This window comes from Suncus etruscus, chromosome 9, assembly GCF_024139225.1.
Source record: "Suncus etruscus isolate mSunEtr1 chromosome 9, mSunEtr1.pri.cur, whole genome shotgun sequence".
NCBI lineage: Eukaryota > Metazoa > Chordata > Mammalia > Eulipotyphla > Soricidae > Suncus > Suncus etruscus.
This window is the reverse complement of record NC_064856.1, coordinates 48,047,215-48,067,281: the sequence shown is the minus strand read 5'-3', so window position 1 is coordinate 48,067,281 and position 20,067 is coordinate 48,047,215. Positions and strand designations below refer to the sequence as shown.

Here is a 20,067-nt window from a genome sequence, read left to right as displayed (position 1 = left end):
TGACTATTACAAGAATATGGAAGCAAGACTGAAAACAATCCCACTAAGTCTGAAACCACATGTGCACCAAAAGTTATGTTTAGTAATAAATTATTAATCGTTGAAAAATTAAAAGATTCATGATTTCATGAAGAATGAAAGGTTATTGCTTAGAGAAGAATGTTCAGCACTAGTTGATAAAAAATGTAAGGAGTAGTGCGATGGAATATGTTTAATTTGAACAGTAAAGATTAAAGTACCAATTGCTACTTTAATCAGTATCAATTTAATTGGTACCTAGTGCTAAACCTGAGGACAAATTTAGATAAGAAGAATGTAGATGAAAATTAAAGATGGAGATTATTTTTTCCATGAAAAGAACCTTGGAAAGTATCATGTGTTATTCAGGCTCTAGAGAGAATACTTCTTTGCCCAAACATTCCAGCACGTTTGTATTTGGGCACCAGAGAGCCATTATAAAGGACTGCTGCCCTGCTCCCTGCCTTCTTCAGGAGGCAGTCCAGATGACACCAACAAACATCATCGTTTGGGATATAGACTGAATTTTCTGAGGTATTCTTTAAGAAACTTATTTCTTGGGGCTAAGAGATAGCTCAAGGAAATGAGTGCATGCTTTGCATGGTCCCCTGATAACCTGTGTCACACTGAGAATAGTCCCCTCAAACTAAAAAAGTGTGAGAGGTAAAGGATTCCAAGTAGAGGCGGGAAGATCCATAATTCTTATCTGTTTGATTCTAACTCAATGAATCTCACTTTGATTTCAAAGAAAGGTATTTTACAGAAAAAGGAACCTAAAACATTTTGGAGAGAGCTTGCATATTTTGTTTAGTTTTGTTTTTGGCCACACCTGGCTTTGTACTCAGAAATTACACCTTGCAGTTGGCTTTGCACTTAGAAATTACTCCTTGCAGGCTTGGTGGACCATATGGGATGCCAGGGATCAAATCCTGGCTGGTTGCATGTAAAGAAAACACTGTACATGCTATGTTATATCTCTGGACCCAAGAGTTTGCTTTTTAAATTCTTTAAATTTTATTAAAACTTTCTGCAAGTTGTACTAAAACTTGTAGAAAACAGTTGCCTATCTGCTAATTCCTTTTTTGTGATCCACATCCAATGTTTCTTACAGGCTTTTCCTGATTGTATTCAGGGGTCAAAACCGGCAATATTTAGGGGTGTTGCTGCTCCAAGTAGGGTTAGTCACATACTAGGGCAAGTTTCTTTCTAGTTTTCTCTTGTACATTTTATTTAGAAATCATTTCAGATTTATAGAAAAACTACAAGAATAAGAAGAGTCAGAGTAAACATCTGTTCATCTAGATTTATCTCTTGTTAACATTTTGTTTTATATATTAGCTGGTGAGTATATTTTTGTAAAAGTTTACTTTTTCTTTCTTCACTTTGCAAGTTTTTTATCCTTTTGGGAATTTAGTATGTTCTCAAAGAATGTTGAAAGTGAGTAGGATAAGTGTATACATGCATTTTAAGGTCTTGTTTGTGTTTGTAATTTTACTAGCAGAATTGAGTTGAATCAATTATAAGTCATATAAATAATTGGGATATAGAATAAATATTCAAAATTCATGTGTAGTAGTAGAATTATGCATGTGTATAATGGCAAAAATATATGAGAGATGGGAAGAGTCTAATCAGCCTTAAAGGTCTTCCTGAAAATCACTAAATGAAAATGTGAAGGAAGAATTAATTTTGTTTCTAAAGCAAAACTATGAAGGAGGAATTCATTTTATTTCTAATGCTATCAAATGTTCTTTATTTGAATTCTATTTCGGGGTAGTTACCAACTATCCTGGTCATTAGTACAGGTCAAAATACAGACCTTTGTGGCCGGAGAGATAATATGGAGGCAAGGCATTTGCCTTGCATGCAAAAGGACCGTAGTTCGAATCCTGTCATCCCATATGGTCCCCCGAGCCTGCCAGGAGCGATTTCTGAGCATAGAGCCAGGAGTAACCCCTGAGAGCTGCCGGGTGTGACCCCCCCCAAAAAAAATACAGACCTTTTTTTTTTCTCAAGGGTAGTTTTCTGTGTTCATAGCAAAATTGAGCAGAAGGTAGAGTTTTCTCGTGTGTCCCTACCCTTACTTATATTGCTTCCCTGTCATATCAACATCCCTCACAGAGTGGTACTTGTGTTACAACTGATGATTCACTAATCACTATTAACATTTAGAGTTCAGAGCAACTTACTCCTCATGTCTCCAGTTCACAAGGGAGGTGTGGATAGAGAGAAATCACATGGTCTGGGAGTGGGGACCCTGAGATAATGGTGGAAAGAAGTGGACCCTCTGATGGAGAGTGTGGCATTAGAATATTTATGAATGAAGCCCTAACATTAAAGTTTTGCAAACCAGGTTATCTTAAAAAGACCTAAATAAAATAGTCTGACCTTTGAAATCTTACCAGAGTTTCTTGTTCAACTAGCCAGATATCTGATGGCAGAGACTCTCTCACTTCTTCAAGAACATGTATGAGGGGCTGGAATGATAGCACAATAGGTAGTGTGTTTACCTTGCATGTAGCCAACCCAAGTCCAATTGCCAGTGTCCCATATGATCCCCCGAGCCTGCCGGGAATGATTTCTGAGCGCAGAACCAGGAGTAACATGGAGCGTGGCCCCAAAACCAAAACAAAGAAAGAATCTGCATGAAAAACTGATCTAATAAAGTTTTTTGTTTCGCCTTATGAATTCCACTGGGAGACCTTTGTACCCAATCCATTATGTCGATGTCATATTGTTTATTTCATCTCATCATCAGGGAACTGGGCCCTGCCTGTTTGGTCATAACTGAGCAGTCCTGACTCCAGTGTTACATCTGGAATTGTCTCCTCTAATCTCTTTCTAGGAAATGCATTTTCCACTGAGCACCTCAAACTTCAACAACAGAAGGAATCCTTGAATGAGTTGAGAAAGGAATGTACAGCAAAAAGGTAAAGGCAGCACTAAGAATCAGTAATATGATTGTTGAATTTCCTTTGCAGATAGGATTTGATAACATTCTTTAAGAACTGAGATATTAATTGGTATTCCACACATCTGAATGCCACATTAACTTCGGTACTAATAAGTACTATGCTTAGCTAAGTATTTATAAAGTTTCTATATGTGTCATGTACTGTATGTGAGAGGTAGTTCAGAGAGCTCCTACTCATAATAATTAGCATGATGAAGTACTTCTCTGGTTTCTAAAACCACAATATCATGACCTTAAAAATGTTTGAGGTTTCTCTTCTTGCTGTTTTGTAGGGTCTGTATTTTGCTTTAGTAATATTTTAAAATTACTCCTGTTTAATGGTTAGCTTATTTGGGTAACTACTATAGTTCCTAGATTATTTCTCTCAATATCTGTCTTGCCATCTTTACAATTGATCCTCAATATTGATTGCTATCATCTCTTTTTTCTTCAAATTTCTTAAATTTTAAGACATTTGTTAAATGTCTTAACTTTCTTAGATTTCTTTTAAAAATATCTTAAATTTCTTATATCTATTATTTTTGCCATATTTTTCTTTTTCCTTAAAAACCCACATAGTTGTTTTTGCTTAACTTCAGAATAGCCAATAAATTGTCAGTAGAAAATTTATTGTTTCAAATGCAATTTGCTAATTTTTAAATTAATTTTTAAATCGACCATATTTAAACATTAATAATTTTCCTCATTTTTTTCTAGAACATGCATGTTACTTTTGTTTTTTTTTTTTTGTTTTTATCTTCATTCACTTTTTTCTGATAAGTATTTTCCTTTCAGACACTTTAGTAATGAAGGATTCAAGGATGTTAGTAATGTAGAGAACCTGGAGAATGTCTAGTCAAATCTTCTCAGTATGCAGACAGGAAAGCTAAACTCTGGGAAGCTATTTTTCATCCTGGTTACAAAACAAATGAGTCCTGCTTAAGTCTTTATATATATCTATATCCTACTCTCTTTATTATACCATTATACTATGTGACTTTTTTGGATTGTTTTTTTTTTTTTTGGGCTACACGCTGTTGCACTTGGGTTCCTCCTGGCTCTGCAACCAGGTATTACTCCTAGCAGATGCCTGGGATTGAACCCAGGCCAGCAGCATGCAAGGCAAACACCCTCCCCACTGTGCTATCGCTCCAGCCTTATATGGCCTTTTTTGTTTTTGTTTTTGTTTTGTTTTTGGACCACACCCAGTGGTGCTCAGGGGTTACTCCTGGCTTTCTGCTCAGAAATAGCTCCTGGCAGGCACGGGGAAGGGATGCGAACCTACCACCTTAGGTCCTGAATCAGCTGCTTGCAAGACAAACGCCGCTGTGCTATCTCTCTGGCCCCCTTATATGGCCTTTTGATCTGTAGTTGCTCATAATCCTTCCCTGCCTTAAATTTTATCACAATTGAACAGATAATTTATGCTATGGTTATTTTATTTGTTGGTTATGTACCTTTCTTTTTTTTTTTTTTTTTTTTTTTTGGTTTTTGGTTTTTGGGCCACACCCAGCGTTGCTCAGGGGTTACTCCTGGCTGTCTGCTCAGAAATAGCTCCTGGCAGGTACGGGGGACCATATGGGACACTGGGATTCGAACCAACCTCCTTTGATCCTGGATTGGCTGCTTGCAAGGCAAACACCGCTGTGCTATCTCTCCGGGCCCGGTTATGTACCGTTTATGGTTTAAAAGAAACACTGTAATACGTCCTACCTCTACAGTTTGTGATGCTCCTGGCATGTCATGTTAAGAACTTGGAAATTATTAGTATTCTTTGTATCTCTGAACATGGTGCTTTGGCTTTATTATATAGTTACCTTAATTTTTAGTATACAGAAATAGATCAAGACTCATGTGGCCTATCACTGACTTTAATTTTCCTCTGCATTCATTATGTGAAAATAAATGTTAACATTTGAGCATGTGAACAACTTTTTAACATTTTTTATATATTTTTTAAAAACAACTGTACTTTTTCTCAACAGAGAACTCTTTCTGAAGACTAATGCTCAGTTGACAATTCGGTGCAGGCAATTACTATCAGAACTTGCTTATATTTATCCTATTGATTTGGTAAGTTTCAAAAAGAAAAAAAAACTTTTTATTTTAAAAAATGGTGATGTCTTCCCATCAAAATAATTCCCTGTTTTATTCAAATGTTAGTGTTTATTTAAAAAGGTTAAGGGGCCAGAGAGATAGCACAGAGATGGGGCGTTTGCCTTGCAAGCAGCTGACCCAGGACCAACGGTGGTTCGAATCTCGGCATCCCATATGGTCCCCCCATGCCTGCCTGGAGCGATTTCTGAACAGAGAGCCAGGAGTAACCCCTGAGTGCCGCTGAGTGTGGCCTCAAAACAAAACAAAAAAGTAAGGTTAAGACATTTGATTTGGGGGCCAGAACAGTGGTGCAAGCGTTAAGACATCTGCCTTGCATTCGCTAGCCTAGGACAGACAGCAGTTCAATCCCTCAGTGTCCCATATGGTCCCCCAAGCCAGGAGGAACCTCTGAGCATCACCGGGTGTGGCCGAAACCCCCCTTCCCCCCCCAAAAAATACATTTGATTTGGGGGGGGAGCATTGGATGAGGGGTTCTCACCTATTGTGCTCCTGAGGCCTCAGGACTTCTTTCTTCAATACTTGTTTTATTTGTGGAACCTGACCTTGCAATACTCTGACAGTGCAGTGTCCTATGATTTAAGCCACCAGGGCACAGGTGGCAGTGCTCAGGGCACATCAGGACTTTACAAAACAGTGCCAGGGATTGACCTGAGCATCTTGCACATGCAAGACTTGTGCTCTAGACCTTTGAGCTATTTTCTTGACCCACTGATTATTTTTATTATTTTAGTATCAATTTACTGGTAAGATACGCTTATCTTAAAGAATACCAAATTATTGTTCTAAAATGATAGTATAGGGATTAAGGTTCTTGTTTTGCACATGGCTGACTCTGGTTCAATCACTGGAACTGCATATGGTACTCAGAGCACTGCCAGAGGATCTTCCTAAGCACAGAACAAGGTATAAGCCTAGGGCATAACTATTGTGGCCCTCCCCCCAAATACAATTAAATTATTTCTTGCTCCTTTAAGATATTTTTTATGAAACCAAAGTATTAATTACTGCTTTGGATTTTTATGCACAAAAATCTGTCCATTGTATTAAGTACATAACTATTCATTAAAATGGATTAGGATTCAATTTTAGAGAACAAAGTGCTAAATTGAATGGCATTATTTCCTTTTTGAGGGAAATAATTTTAAAGGACTAATTTTCTGAGGTTAATAGGCTGCTTTTATGTTGTTTTTATGTTGTTATGTATGTTTCATATATAACTTTGAATTGCTTCTTTAGATGACTTTCTATGTAATGCTTTAAATGTTTATAGCATAGTGGGTATGGCATTTGCCTACCCCAGTATTCAGTATGGTCCCCTGAGCCTACCCAGAGTGGTTCCTGAGCACAGAGCCAGGAGTAACACCTGAGCACTGTCAAGTGAGGCCCAAAAACCAAAAATGAAGAAAAAATTATTTTTAAACTTTTTAAAATGTTTGTTAGATTGCTGAATTCTTTGGAGATTTGGCTTAGTTTTCTTGTTTTACTAATAAAAAATTTAATTTCAGTTTTTTGGTTTTATTTATAGAATGAGCATAAGGATTACTTTGTATGTGGTGTCAAGTTGCCCAATTCTGAGGACTTCCAAGGTATTTCTTTTTCTTGCAAAGATTCAGTGTATATGATTATGATTCTAAGGTATTTCTAAATGTTTCTTTATTAGCATTATATCCTGAAAGGTTTGGCTCATTCCAATTTTAAGTAGAAATAAGATGCAGATTTCCTGACTTGGTTATTTAAGACAATATTTTGTCTAATTTGTCTAGTCAATGACAAAAATTTTTGAAGCTTGCATATTTGAAGTTTAAAAGAAAATAGTTTTTAAATGGAGTTCTAGAAAATCGACAGAAGGATTCTTAAGAATATTAGTAATGTCCCTGTCTTTTTGGTTTGGTATATTAGAATAATTCGTGTGTCTGTAGCAGAACAGCAAACAGCAGTCTGTTCTATTTTTGTTTAGAAAGTCGTAATTTAGGGGCTAGAGAGATAGCATGGAGGTAAGGCATTTGCCTTTCATACAGAAGGTCATCGGTTCGAATCCCAACATCCCATATGGTTCCCCGAGCCTGCCAGGAGCAATTTCTGAGCATGGAGCCAGGAGTAACCCCTGAGCACTGCCGGGTGTGACCCAAAAACCACCAAAAAAAAAAAAAAAAAAAGTCGTAATTTAGTAGGTGTAAAGAAGTATTTAAAATATAAATTTTGTGATATTCTTGCTACCAAATTTGTTTTGCTGTTATTTCTGTTCTTTTCAATTAAAGATGTTACTATTAAAGATGTTATAGACTGATTCATTGTAACCGTTATATTTTAAAATATTTTATTTTTCTTAATCTCCTTATCAGAGTGTTAAAAGGAAGAATTTGCCTTATTTGACAGACTGATAAAGTGATTTATTTTTATCATTAGCAAAGTGGATTCTATTCCCTTAACTCAGCAATGCTTTCAAGTCTATTAAACAACATTTTTGATTATTTCAAAAGCGAGTATTTGATATATTTTGGAATTTATTCCTAAGAGAGTGTTATTAGTTTTCGTTGGATCATTCTTCCATTTCTCTGTAAAAATAACTTACTTGTGGTCCTTTAATATTTAAGACTATTTTAATTTATTACCATTTTTTGACCTGTTTCACAATCCTTACAAAAGCTATTGGGGGAATATATGTGAAAACATATATTAAACAATATTAAACATAATATTAAACATAAATTAAACAAATGGGAAAAGTGAAACTCAGGCCCTGGATATAGAAGCCTTGTGATTTGCATCTAACATTCTAAGCTCTGAAATCATTTTCTACTTGATAGCTAAATGTTAACTTGTTCTTACCTAAATTGTTATAAAACGAGGGAAATGTGTGCAACCTGAGTGATAGTATAGTGCCAATATTCCCTTTAAGCCCTATAAGTCACAATAATACACTTCGGCATTAGTTAGCAAAATTAGAGTGCCTTGACATTCAGGTCACCACTCTTTCATCATTTATTCTTAAATTTATTCAATAATCCTGTTAAGTGCTTTCAGCCCTGTGCTAGGCTCTCAGGATACAAAATACTCATTAATTAAAAAATAATCATCACTTACATGGCCGACCTTTTGTTTTGACAATATAGTGATTTTAAATGCAAGTATATTTGATCCTTTCATGTAGCTTATTAACCTGTTAAGGAAGATAGCCATAATAAGAAAGTAAGTATTTAACAAGCCTTTAATAAAGGAATGTGCTATATTAGAGAATGGAATGGTATTTTTGATAAAGCAGTGAGAGATTACGTCTTAGGAGAGTTGACAGCAGCTTGAATGTCGAAAGGAACCTGCTGTGCCTCAGTGGGGAAGAATAGCAATACTAAAGATGGGCCCAAATACAGTCTCTCTCTCTCTCTCTCTCTCACACACACACACACACACACACACACACACACACACACACACACACACACACACACACGCTGTGACACACACACAGAGTTGGAGGATAAATGAAATACAGTAAGCATTATATTTTGGGCTAAGCATGTCTTTTCTGAACCTAATTTTTCTATCTAGAAAGTGAGATTATATCTATGTTTTCCTATGTTTCATTTATTGCAGTGATTGATTAGATTAAGATAACACTTTAGAGCTTTTCCTGTAGAGAACTCTCAATAAATGTAATAAAATTATTTGCAAGAGTGAAAATGGAGAGAGGAAGGAATGACAGAAAAGGCCAGAAGAGGCCTGTGTGGTCAGGGGAAATTTGATTAACTAGTGAGCCAGAGGAAGGTTTAGATTAAGGGAAGGAAGAGTTTTACTTTTTTTAAAATCAGGAAATGGGAACCCCTGAAACACTTCAAGAAGGGACTGATAAAAGCTGATTTGTGTTGTTAAAGGTCACTCTTGGCTGCTAAATGCAGAGTGGCTTAAAGAGGCAATAGAGGAAGCAGGGATATCAGGATGACTGTCACCTTAATCCTCTTTGGGATGTTTCTTGATGCTATTTTTTCCCCCTTTTGATGTACTTTGCTTCCTATTTTCTCATTGCTTTTATAGCTCTCTGCTTTCTGTGCTCAACAGGTTGAATACGTTATTTTTGCCTTTTTATGTTTCACTTTTTAAAGTGAAATTGGCAATAAATGAAATGAGAGATAAATAAGATACAAGTGTAGTATTATTTTAAAGGCCACTCATTCCCCTGATTTTAAGGAGGTGGCTCAAAGGGCTGAATGTATGCTTTGCATGATGAAGCACCAGGTTCAGTCTCCAGCACTATATGGTCCCCATTGCATCTCTAGGGACCCCCCCAAAAAAGAAAAAATAAGCAAAGAAATTAGTTATTGGTGGTATTAGACTTTAAAGTCTCAAATTCTTAGGGCCATAGAGATAGTATAATGGGTAGGGCATTTGCCTTGCTTAAAGCCAATCTGAGTTCAATCCCTGGCATTCCATATGGCTATGAAGTTCACTAAGAGTAGTGATTCCTGAGTGCATAGCCAGGAGTAACATATCCCTGAGTATCACTGGATGTGACTCAAAAAACTGAAGTGAAAATAAAAACAAACAAATCAGAACAAATACAAAAATCTCAATTTACTGAGTGCTCTTCTGTGTGTCATCTGCAATGCCAGGTCCCTAAAATACAATCAGATATTAATACATCTGACTTGCCTTAGTAAAATTTCAGCCTAATTGAGTCCATCTAAATTGTTATCAAGCCAATTAAAAATTATGTTGAATTCATACCCACTGATATCCAGTCATGGGACTTAGAGAAATAGAGTCATCACTTCAGTTAGGAGGGGATCTGGGAAACCTTTACAGAGATGATGGTTGAGCCATCTTACAAAATGAAATAGTATTCCCCTGCTGAGATAGGAATGGAGAAGAATGTTTTTAGGTTGGTTAAATAAAAACATTAATCTGGCTTATTTAATTCTCAGACATGTAAAAATAAACAATTATATCTCTGCGGGAGTGGGGGAGAACTACATGGAACGTTTTAAAGTTAGATGTATTGAAGCTGAGAGAAATTAGTTAATTTTTCCAAAGATTCCTGCCAGCCAAAGGCAGAGGTAAAGTCATCCCTTGTCAGCCCGATTTTAAGATCCACATTATTTTTGTCATGATGTAGCTGTCTTTCTTGGTTTGAATAATAACCTCTTCCAAATATCTGACAACTTTTTACTGTTCTATAGCAGCTGCTTTCTTGAGGAAACTAGTGAGGGAACCTCAAATTGATAACTATAGGATCTTCATGTCACCTTGCTGGTATAGACTGCACACTGAATGGTTGATAATATTTATAGTGGTGCATTGTTTATTGTGATTTCTAATTGGGTAAGTTGCTGTTAGAGTTGCCAATGAAACCTGGACACAATGGGAGAAAGTTCCTGAAGAAGGGTATTCATTGAGTTCTATTGACCAAGACATTTTGCATTAAAAAAAAAAAATGTTTGCGTGTGTTTTTAAGTAATCCATAACACGAGAGCCTTTTGTGGTAATGAGACCCAGATTTCCTTCTGTGTCTGTATCCCTTTATGCAGGCATGATTTCTTGGAAAGGAGAGTCCATATGTCAAACAGTGTCTCATTGAGAACATGGAATGATTCCATAGATGCTGTGGCAGTGATTAGAGTCTTATATATTTTGTCCTGTCTGGATCAGTGGGTGCTTGATTCCTTAACAAATCAGCTGCCTCAGTGATTGGGAAGGCAGGATGGTAAGAGCTTTTAGATCACTTATTGTACTTGGATGCTTTTGAATATTAGTAGTTTATTCAACTTTAGTAGTTTATCCAAAATCAAAGGAACATTGGAATTAATTTATGATGTTATGGCTATTGTGTTTGTGGGATTTATTATCAAAATGACACAACAGCTACAGTTCTGAGTAAATATTCACATTTTAAGAACAAATCAAAATTATTACTAGGAGGAAAATGCAGATTTTGTTGTTTTTGAGGTCTTTCAGATATTATTTTAACCAGGAATTTCCTCTACATATCTGAATTTTACAGTTTAATCCAGTTCTTCCTTGAGCCTTTTCATGCTACCCCTCTACCTTCTTCTCACCAACAAAATAATCACTTGTGAGTTTCCTCTGGTTGTATCAGGAACACAAATAAATTCTGCTCTGTATTAGGTGTTAGACATGTCATTAATGCTTACTGGTAAATCACACTCCAGAGAGACAAATTTGGCTTTGGCGGGTAAAAGGTATTTTAGATCTTGGAATGCTGGAAACCTTAAACCTTTTGGATTTTTTTTTTTTTTTTAGTTAAATTGATTGGCAACAGAATGTGACATCTGAGGTTTAGTAGCCAGCAATAGCCTAATTAACCACATAAGCTCACATTTTCCCACTGGATGTTCAGTGGTCTTGGGGTGTTGAAAGTGACTTCCCTACCAGGAGGTGGGTTTCCTTTTGAGGATATTAGAATACCCATGGGCCCTGTAATACCTCTCCCGTGATCCTTTTAAAATGCTTTTTAATATAAAGCTTCAATATTGGAAATCTTACACCATGGTATTTAATGGTGCGACTGTGACTGAGCACTATGGCTGGGAAGCAATGTAGGTTTTTACTGTGGAGCAAGGAGTACTATGATAAAACAATGGTCAGTGGGAATAGCCAGAATAAGAGTTGTTTTTCAATATTGTTTAGTTTTCATTTTTATTCTTCCAGACTTTTATTTGCATATATTAGTTTATCTTAGGGATATCTTCTTTTTTTTTAGGGCTATCTTTATCTTTAAATATAAGAACATTGTTTTGATCTTTAAAAAGAAGAAATGTGTGATGGCGCAGCGGTAGGGCGTTTGCCCAGCACGCAGCTGCTGACCCAGGCGATCCTAGTTTGATCCCCGGTGTCCCCATGCCAGGAGTGATTTCTGAGTGCATAACCAAGAGTAACCCCTGAGTATCACCGTGTGGCCAAAAAAACCAAAAAATTAAAAAAAAAAAAAAAAAGAAAGAAAGAAATGATGTTAGAGAACCTTTTTTTTGGTTTTTGGATTTTGGGCCACACCTGGTAATGCTCAGGGGTTACTCCTGGCTATGCGCTCAGAAGTCATTCCTGGCTTGGGGGACCATATGGGATGCCAGGGGATCAAACCGTGGTCCGTCCTAGGCTTGCCTTTAGCGCCACCATGCTGGCCACGAGAACCATTTTTTAATTCAGTAGATATATGGTTATAGCCTTAACATATGTAAACATAATTCTTTAATTTTACTCCATATATAGAAAAAGAGATACTTGGAGTGTTTGGATTATGCTTTTTAAAAAACATTTATCATTTGGAAGGGTAATTTAATTCATCCTGAGAATTTTCAAATTCTTTATATTAGAAATAATAGTAATGAAAAAGGTTTAGTATGCAGCACATACATTAATGCTAAAGTCCAAATTTAGTGTAATGTTATCTGTCATTACTTTATGTCCTCTTTCTTTTAACTCCCTTCAAAAGAAGTTTCTTAAAGACCAGATCTTTTTACTTACAGCAATATTTTAAATTTAAGAAGCTCAATTTTTTATGGAAGGAGGATGAAAAACCATTGATAGAATTAATAATCCCAGCTATCACTAGAGATAGATATTTAGGAGCCAGGTTATACTTTCAATTTTTCTTTATTCCACCAGTTGCTCATTTATCATGGCTTTTATTAACCCCATTAATTGGGATCTCATTTTTCTCATCTCTAAATTAATGGCATCTGGCTCAGTGATATCTTAAGGTTTTTTTTATTATATGCTGACTAAATTATAAGTTAACGAATTTACAGTGTAATTTAGTTTACGGTACTTTGATAATATGAATTTTAACAGAAGTCAAGTGCTGTGTCAGTAAAGGTAATTTTGTGGGAAGACCTGGTTTGGCTGTGAACTTTAACATAAAAATGAGAAATCCATTCCTTGTCAAGCACTGTACAAACCACTGATGACTCACTGACTTTAAATGTTCTTCACTGTTACCAGAAAAATATGAAGAAACCAAGGTGGCACATGTGTATCATATGATTAGTTTGCTCTAGGCTCTGATATCTAAAATAATTTATTCTATAATGATGGTCTGAAACAATGATAGGTAGCATATGGTAGAATACTAAAGACAGAGGCATAGGTATTAGGCCAAACTGTTTACTAGCTTATTACTTTATATAGATTCCTTAACTTCTTTGAACTTTAGTTTCCTTTATTAAATTAAATAGAATATGAAAGTGACCTATGTAGTCGTTGTTGACAAATTATGATTGTCATAAATAACAAACTGTGGTCAACTATGGGTCTTAGAACAGAATACTTATTTTTTTCAGTCTGAGCAAAGAGAAGCCAAGAATCTGCTATTGTAGTCTAGAATGAAGAACTTCCTAAACATGAGATCAAGTCCCCAGACTTATTTGGACTAATGCCCCCTTTTCAGGGAAAAAAAGTTGTTCAATTCCCCCTGGAAATCTGTCTTATTAAACTATAAACAAAAAGCACCTACTTAGATCATTCCAATGTCCCATGGGGGCAGTATCGTTCACTCCAGGAAGCACTATAATAGAACGTTGTATCAATGTTCCTTTAATCAGATGACAAAAAATAAACTTAATTTAAGAATAAGAAAATTTACTCAAATGTAGAAGTCAGGAAATACTCAAACCAAGGGTACTTCAATTTCATTTCATTCTTTGTCTAGGGGCAGGGGTCCTCAAACTTTTTAAACAGGGGGCCAGTTCACTGTCCCTCAGACCATTGGAGGGTCTGACTATAGTAAAAACAAAACTTATGAACGAATTCTTATGCACACTGCATATATCTTATTTTGCAATGAAGAAACAAAACAGATTCAAATACTATATGTGGCCCGCGGGCCATAGTTTGAGGATCACTGGTAGGCCAGGGGTCTCAAACTCGATGTGACCCTCCATACATTTTGTGGCCCTGCTCTAGAGGAATCTTTTTTTGTTTTGTTTTGTTTTGTTTTAGTTGTTTGGGTCACACACCCCAATGTTCAAGGCTTACTACTGACTTTGCACTCAAGGATCACCCCGACTTTGCCTCCTGCGGCCCGCAGGTAAATTGAGTTTGAGACCCCTGGTCTAGGCTGAAGTATTCCAGATTATTCTGAATTGAGTGAGTGAGTGAGTGAGTGAGTGAGTGAGTGAGTGTGTTCCTTCTTTTTGGGTAAACATTAAAAAAATACTTCAGAAATACCATGTACCAACAAGCTGGACACCTTTTCTTCTATTGCTCTCAGTGCTGAGTACATGAATGATTATTTCTGACTTGGTAGGTAGCTGCAGAAATCTGGGTGGTCAGATAAAAATATATATGTTGCTGTGACTGCTTTGAAAGATACTAATACTTGTTCTTAGGATACATGCCTTTTTTTTTTTTTCATTTGATACCACCTAAGTTGCAAAATAAGATGTGTATTAAGAGGTTTTTGCCTTTCGGTTTTGTTATTTTAAGTACTCTCTCCTAGTATTTTATCTTAAACTTTACACTTCTTTATGCAACACAATATTTATGAGTATTAAGAAATATACCTTATAGGGGCCGGTCAGTGGCGCTAGAGGTAAGGTGCCTGCCTTGCCTGCACTATCCTTGGATGGACCGTGGTTCGATCCCCCAGCATCCCATATCGTTCCCTAAGCCAGGAGCGACTTCTGAGCGTATAGCCAGGAGTAACCCCTGAGCGTCACCGGGTGTGCCCCCCCCAAAAAAAAGAAATATACCTTATAAAGATTTATTACACTATTATACTTTCCTTTGGGATTAATTATGTTGTATAGTACAACTACTTTTAGAGTTATTAATGAATAAAATGTATTAATACTATTGTGATATGTTGATTTATATTTCATAAAATATAATAGATTACAGTATTATTTTTACTTTTAAAATGTTGGATGGAAGTAATAAACATTTTCGAGTACTATATACTCTTGAAAAATATCAGATGTTAATGTCGTCAAATCAATAGTTAGAAAATAATTTCAAATTTAGTTGGTGAAATTGCAAGTCACTATATTTAAATTATTTTTAAGCTCATAGTTTTGCTCAGCAATTAATACCTACCAATCTCATTTGATACTGCCTTTTTAAATGATATTGTATCTATATTTATAAGGTAGTTAGTTATTTTTTTTTACTTTTGAATTTACAGCAAAAGATGATGGAAGTATTGCTGTTGCCCTTGGTTATACTGCACATTTGGTCTCCATGATTTCCTTTTTCCTACAAGTGCCCCTCAGATATCCTATAATTCATAAAGGATCAAGATCAACAATCAAAGATAATATCAATGACAAACTTACTGAAAAGGAAAGAGAGTAAGTATCTTTTTTGAAAAAAAGAAAAAAACTTGAAATGCTAAGTCCATATGAAACTAAGTCCATAGATTATACTAAAACTGTAAAATTTGATCTAAGGCTGGTAAAATTTAAGCTCTTGCCTCACATGTGGCAGATCCTATTTTGATCCCTGAACCATATATGGTCACCTAGCATGATCAGGAGTGATCACTGAGCACAAAGCTCTGAGCACCACTGGGGCTGACCCAAAACTCCTCCCCCAACACACACACAAATTTTATTTTATTTTATTTTTTGGGGGGTGGGAGTCACACTGAGTGGCACTCAAGGGTTACTCCTGACTTTGCACTCAGAAATTGCTTGTGGCAGGCATGTGGAACCATATGGGATGCTGGGATTCGAAGCAGAGTCTGTCCTGCATCAGCTGCATGCAAGGCAAACACCCTATCTCTTCAGCCCCTATATAAACTATTTTTTAAAAAATCTTCAAGACCCAGGAAGATAGTTCAACAGATTGATTTCCAGCATCATCAGTTCCCCTGTGGACTACCACAAATACTCCTTGAGCACCATGGTGGGAGAAGCTCCTGAGTAGCCTCACCAGCCTTATCCCTGTCCCTAGTCCATAGATGTTCTAAAGAGATTCCAAGGTGCAGTCAGGGTTGAGAGCCACTAAGTTTGGTACAGTACGATGGCAGAAGAAAATACCAAAATACCATGACTGTAGGTACTGTAACTCACCTTTCAAAACATTTTAAGAGAATTTGAGGGACCAGAGTGATAGTACAGCAGGTATTGTTGTTTGTCCATTGTCTAGCACATGACCAATCCAGGTTCAACCTCCAGTATTCCATGTAGTGAGTGTCCTGAGCACCACCAGGATCCAGTGTACTCTGTACTCCTGAGTGCAGAGCCAAGAATAGCCTTTGGACATCACAAGAGGTAGCCCCCAAACCCAAAGCAAACTAACAAAAAAGGTTTTGAAATGCCTAGGGTTTTTTTGGGTTTTGTTTTGTTTGTTTGTTTGTTTGGGGGCCACACCAGGCAGTGCTCAGAGATTACTCCTGGCTCTGTGCTCAGAAATCACTTTCTGGCAGTCTGGGACCATATGGTATGCTGGGAATAGAACCTGGGTCAGTCCCAGGTCTGCTGTGTGCAAGACAAACACCCTACCATTGTGCTATCACTCTGGCCCCTGAAAAACCTGTTTTTGACAAAAGTATACATACATGTGACTTGACTTTTCTCTTTAAAAATTTGAAGTGAATTTTACATAAGATTAATTTTTATAATGTGTAACTCAGAAGCATATGTACACCCACTCTGCCTAGTTCCAAAATGTACTTGTACTCACTCATTAAGCATTCTGTCTGTCTTTCTGGTTGTCCCTCTTTCTGTCACACAGTGCTCAGGGTTTATTCAGGGATCACTCTTGATGCTCATGTGACTGTAAGTGCTGCTGGGGTACAGACTAGGCTTAGCTTCATGCAAGGTGTATGAAACTTAACTTTCTGTGCTATCTTTCTGGTCTCTATATCCTTCTTCTATCCTACATGCTCCACCTATGTCTTTCAGACTCTGACCTGGCAAGTTTGCTCTATTCTAGATATTTGATATAAATGTAATCATACAGTTGTGACCTTCTGTTTAGAGATTTCATGTTTTTAATGTATACTCTTTGTTGTAGCATGCTATAACATTTTCTTTTATCATTTATATGGCTGAATAATATTTTATAGGGGAAATATATGTGCTCTATTTCATATATTCATTTTCTGTTCACTAATTATTAAGGAATTATTAATTATTGGGAATAATTATAAATATGCTGCACAGTTTTTTGTTTTAATATCCATTTTTAGTTTTTACTTATTAATTTACTTATTACTTTTTAATCTTTCTGGCCATTTGCATATTTTATTTAGAGAACTATTTATTCAAGTCCTTTGCATTATTTATTTATGGTTTTGGGCCATACTCAGTGGTGCTCAAGTCTTAGCTCCTGTCTGTATGTTCAGGTATTATTACTTACAGGTGTCAGGGGACAATATCTTGTGTTGAGGATCAAATCTAAGTCACTTGTATGCAAGTGCAAGGAAAGCATTTTCACCTCATAGCAGACCCTTTGCCCCCCCCCTTTTTTTTTTTGGGTCACACCCAGCAGAGCTCAGGGGTTACTCCTGGCTCTATGTTCAGAAATTGCTCCTGGCAGGCTCAGGGGACCATATGGGATGCTGGGATTCGAACCATTGTCCTTCCGCATGCAAGGCAAACGCCTTACCTCCATGCTATCTCTCCGCCCCCCCCCCCTTTGCCATTTTTGGCAGGCACACCTGGCAGTGCTCAGAGGCTGCTCCTGTCTCTACACTCAGAATTCGCTCTTGGCAGGCTCAAGGGACTATATTGGATGCTGGGAATAGAACTTGGGTCTGTCCTAGGTTGGCCACCTGCAAGGCAAATACCCTACCGCTATGTTATCACTCTGGCCCCACCTTTGCCAATTTTTAAATTGGGTTTGTCTTTCTTATTGTTGAGTTGTAAGACTTATTTGTATCAAGGGCTGTCATGCAAATATTATATTCCTTTCTCTGTATTGGCATAACATATGGCCAATATTAATTACAATGCTGCTTTGAGAAAATGCTGGATGGAGCATGATGAAACCAGAAGGACCTCCATGGCCTCTTCCCACTCTGGTCCTCTGGATATGGTCCTTTGGATATGTCCCCTATCCAAACAAACTTACTTATCCAGAAGTTTGGGTGGAATTTTGCATTTTCCTGAGTAGTAAAGAAATTTTATAATCTTGCCAGCTCTAGGAATTATAGAAGCCAATCAATTACATTTTCCCAAGATCCAGAGGTAACTACATTCTTCTGATTATAAAATCTCCCACTCAAAAAAAGAAAATCTACCACTCAGCCACTAGATCAGTTTGTTCCCAAGTATGTGTTCCCATGTGACCTTGTATGGCATGGTGTGTCCTCCTTGCCTAGACTCACCAGCAACTCTTAATGGCAACTGTCTGGTATCAGATGAGAATTGTGCAACCTTTGGGCATTGTTCAACTATAGCCTTTGGGCAGTTTCCCTTTTTTGTTTTGTTTTGGGGTTACACCTGTCAGGCTGGAGTTGGGGGAACAGACCATATAATATGCCAGGGATTGAATCGATTTATCCGGGTTGCAAAGCAAATGCCCAACCCATTATGCTATTGCTCTAGTCCATCTTTATTTTTTGTTTTATTTTTAAATTAAATAATATATTTAAGCACTATGATTGCAAACATGTTTGTAGTTGAATTTCAGTTATTAAAAAGAATACCCCCCCTTGTGCAACATTCCCACCAATGCCCCTCATTTCCCTCTTTCCCCCTCCCCTTGCCCTCCTGCCTATATTCAAGACAGGCATTCTATTTCTCTCACTCACTATCATTGTCATGATAGTTTTTAGTGTAGTTATTCTCTGTTTTACTTTTTAAATTTATTGAATCACTATGAATTACAAAGTTGTTCATGATTGACTTTCAGGTATATAATGCTCAAGCACTAATCCACTTCCCTCCATTGGTATTCCTAGTTTCCCTCCAACCCCCCAGACTGCCCTTGACAGGCACTTTTACCTTTCAGGCACTATTCAGTGTCCATCTTTGTGCACATAATTTCCAAATCATACTGAAATTTTGATATGCTGTTTTTGTTTTTATAAATCCAAGTGATTTATCAATTTGCCTATGATTTCTTCATTGGCTCACTAGTTGCTTAATAACGAGTTTACTTAAGTTTTATGCATTGTGAATTTTCTTGTGCCCTGCCATTATTGATTTTTAGCTTTATTTCATTGTGACAGAGAACTTAGTTTTATGATTTTAATATCTGAAAATTTATTGACTGGTATTGAGACCTAACATATGGTCTGTCATGGAGAATGTCCCATGTACATTTTAGAAGAGTATATTCTGTGGTTGTTAGATATTCAGTGTTCCCTATATGTTTTTGTTTCTAATATTATAAAATGTTCTGTCTACTTAGTGATTTTGTGTTGACATATTTTATAATTGAAAGTGGAATATCAAATGCTTCAGGACTACTTTTATGTACTTCAATTTTTAGCTCTGTTATTTCAAGTATTGTTACTTCTTGATGAATTAATCCCTATCATCACTATGTAATGTATTTTGTAATAATTTTTGAGGGAAGAGCATTTTGTCTAACAATAGAGTAAACAATTTGGTTCTCATTTGCTTGCTGTATGTAATGTGTGGTTCTTCACTAATTTCCCTTTCTGTTCTCTGTGGACTCTGATGGTTCTTATTGTTCCTCCTGAACTCATCCCATAGTTCTCTGATCTGCTGTTCATTTCCTTTCCAACTTTTGCTGTCTTCTGATGTTTTCTAAAGATTTCATATATTTTGTCTTGGAGCTTTCTTTTAATCTTTCCTTGAATGCTGTTATCCTGCTGCTCAGACCCTATATTGTATTGTAGTTTTTGTTTTTGTTTTTTTTGGGGGGGGAGGGGGACACCCGGTGATGCTCCGGGGTTACTCCTGACTCTGCACTCAGAAATTGCTTCTGGCTTGGGGTACCATATGGGACGCTGTCAGTCCTAGCTCTACCTGGGTACAAGGCAAACACCCTACCACTGTGCTACCGCTCTGGCCCCTATTGTATTTTGTTTTTTTATATCACCTACCATATTCTTT

The 20,067-nt window shown here is 36.8% G+C and overlaps 1 protein-coding gene across 1 annotated transcript in view; it reads left to right on the top strand.

Annotated features, from left to right (window-relative positions):
* UVRAG (UV radiation resistance associated) overlaps positions 1–20,067 on the top strand; it is a 328,462-nt gene that overhangs the window by 180,971 nt on the left and 127,424 nt on the right. Inside the window, exons 9-12 of the mRNA XM_049780278.1 lie at positions 2,864–2,948; positions 4,957–5,044; positions 6,615–6,675; positions 15,219–15,384. Of these exons, the coding sequence (XP_049636235.1) occupies positions 2,864–2,948; positions 4,957–5,044; positions 6,615–6,675; positions 15,219–15,384 (400 nt within the window). The remainder of the gene's footprint in view (positions 1–2,863; positions 2,949–4,956; positions 5,045–6,614; positions 6,676–15,218; positions 15,385–20,067) is intronic.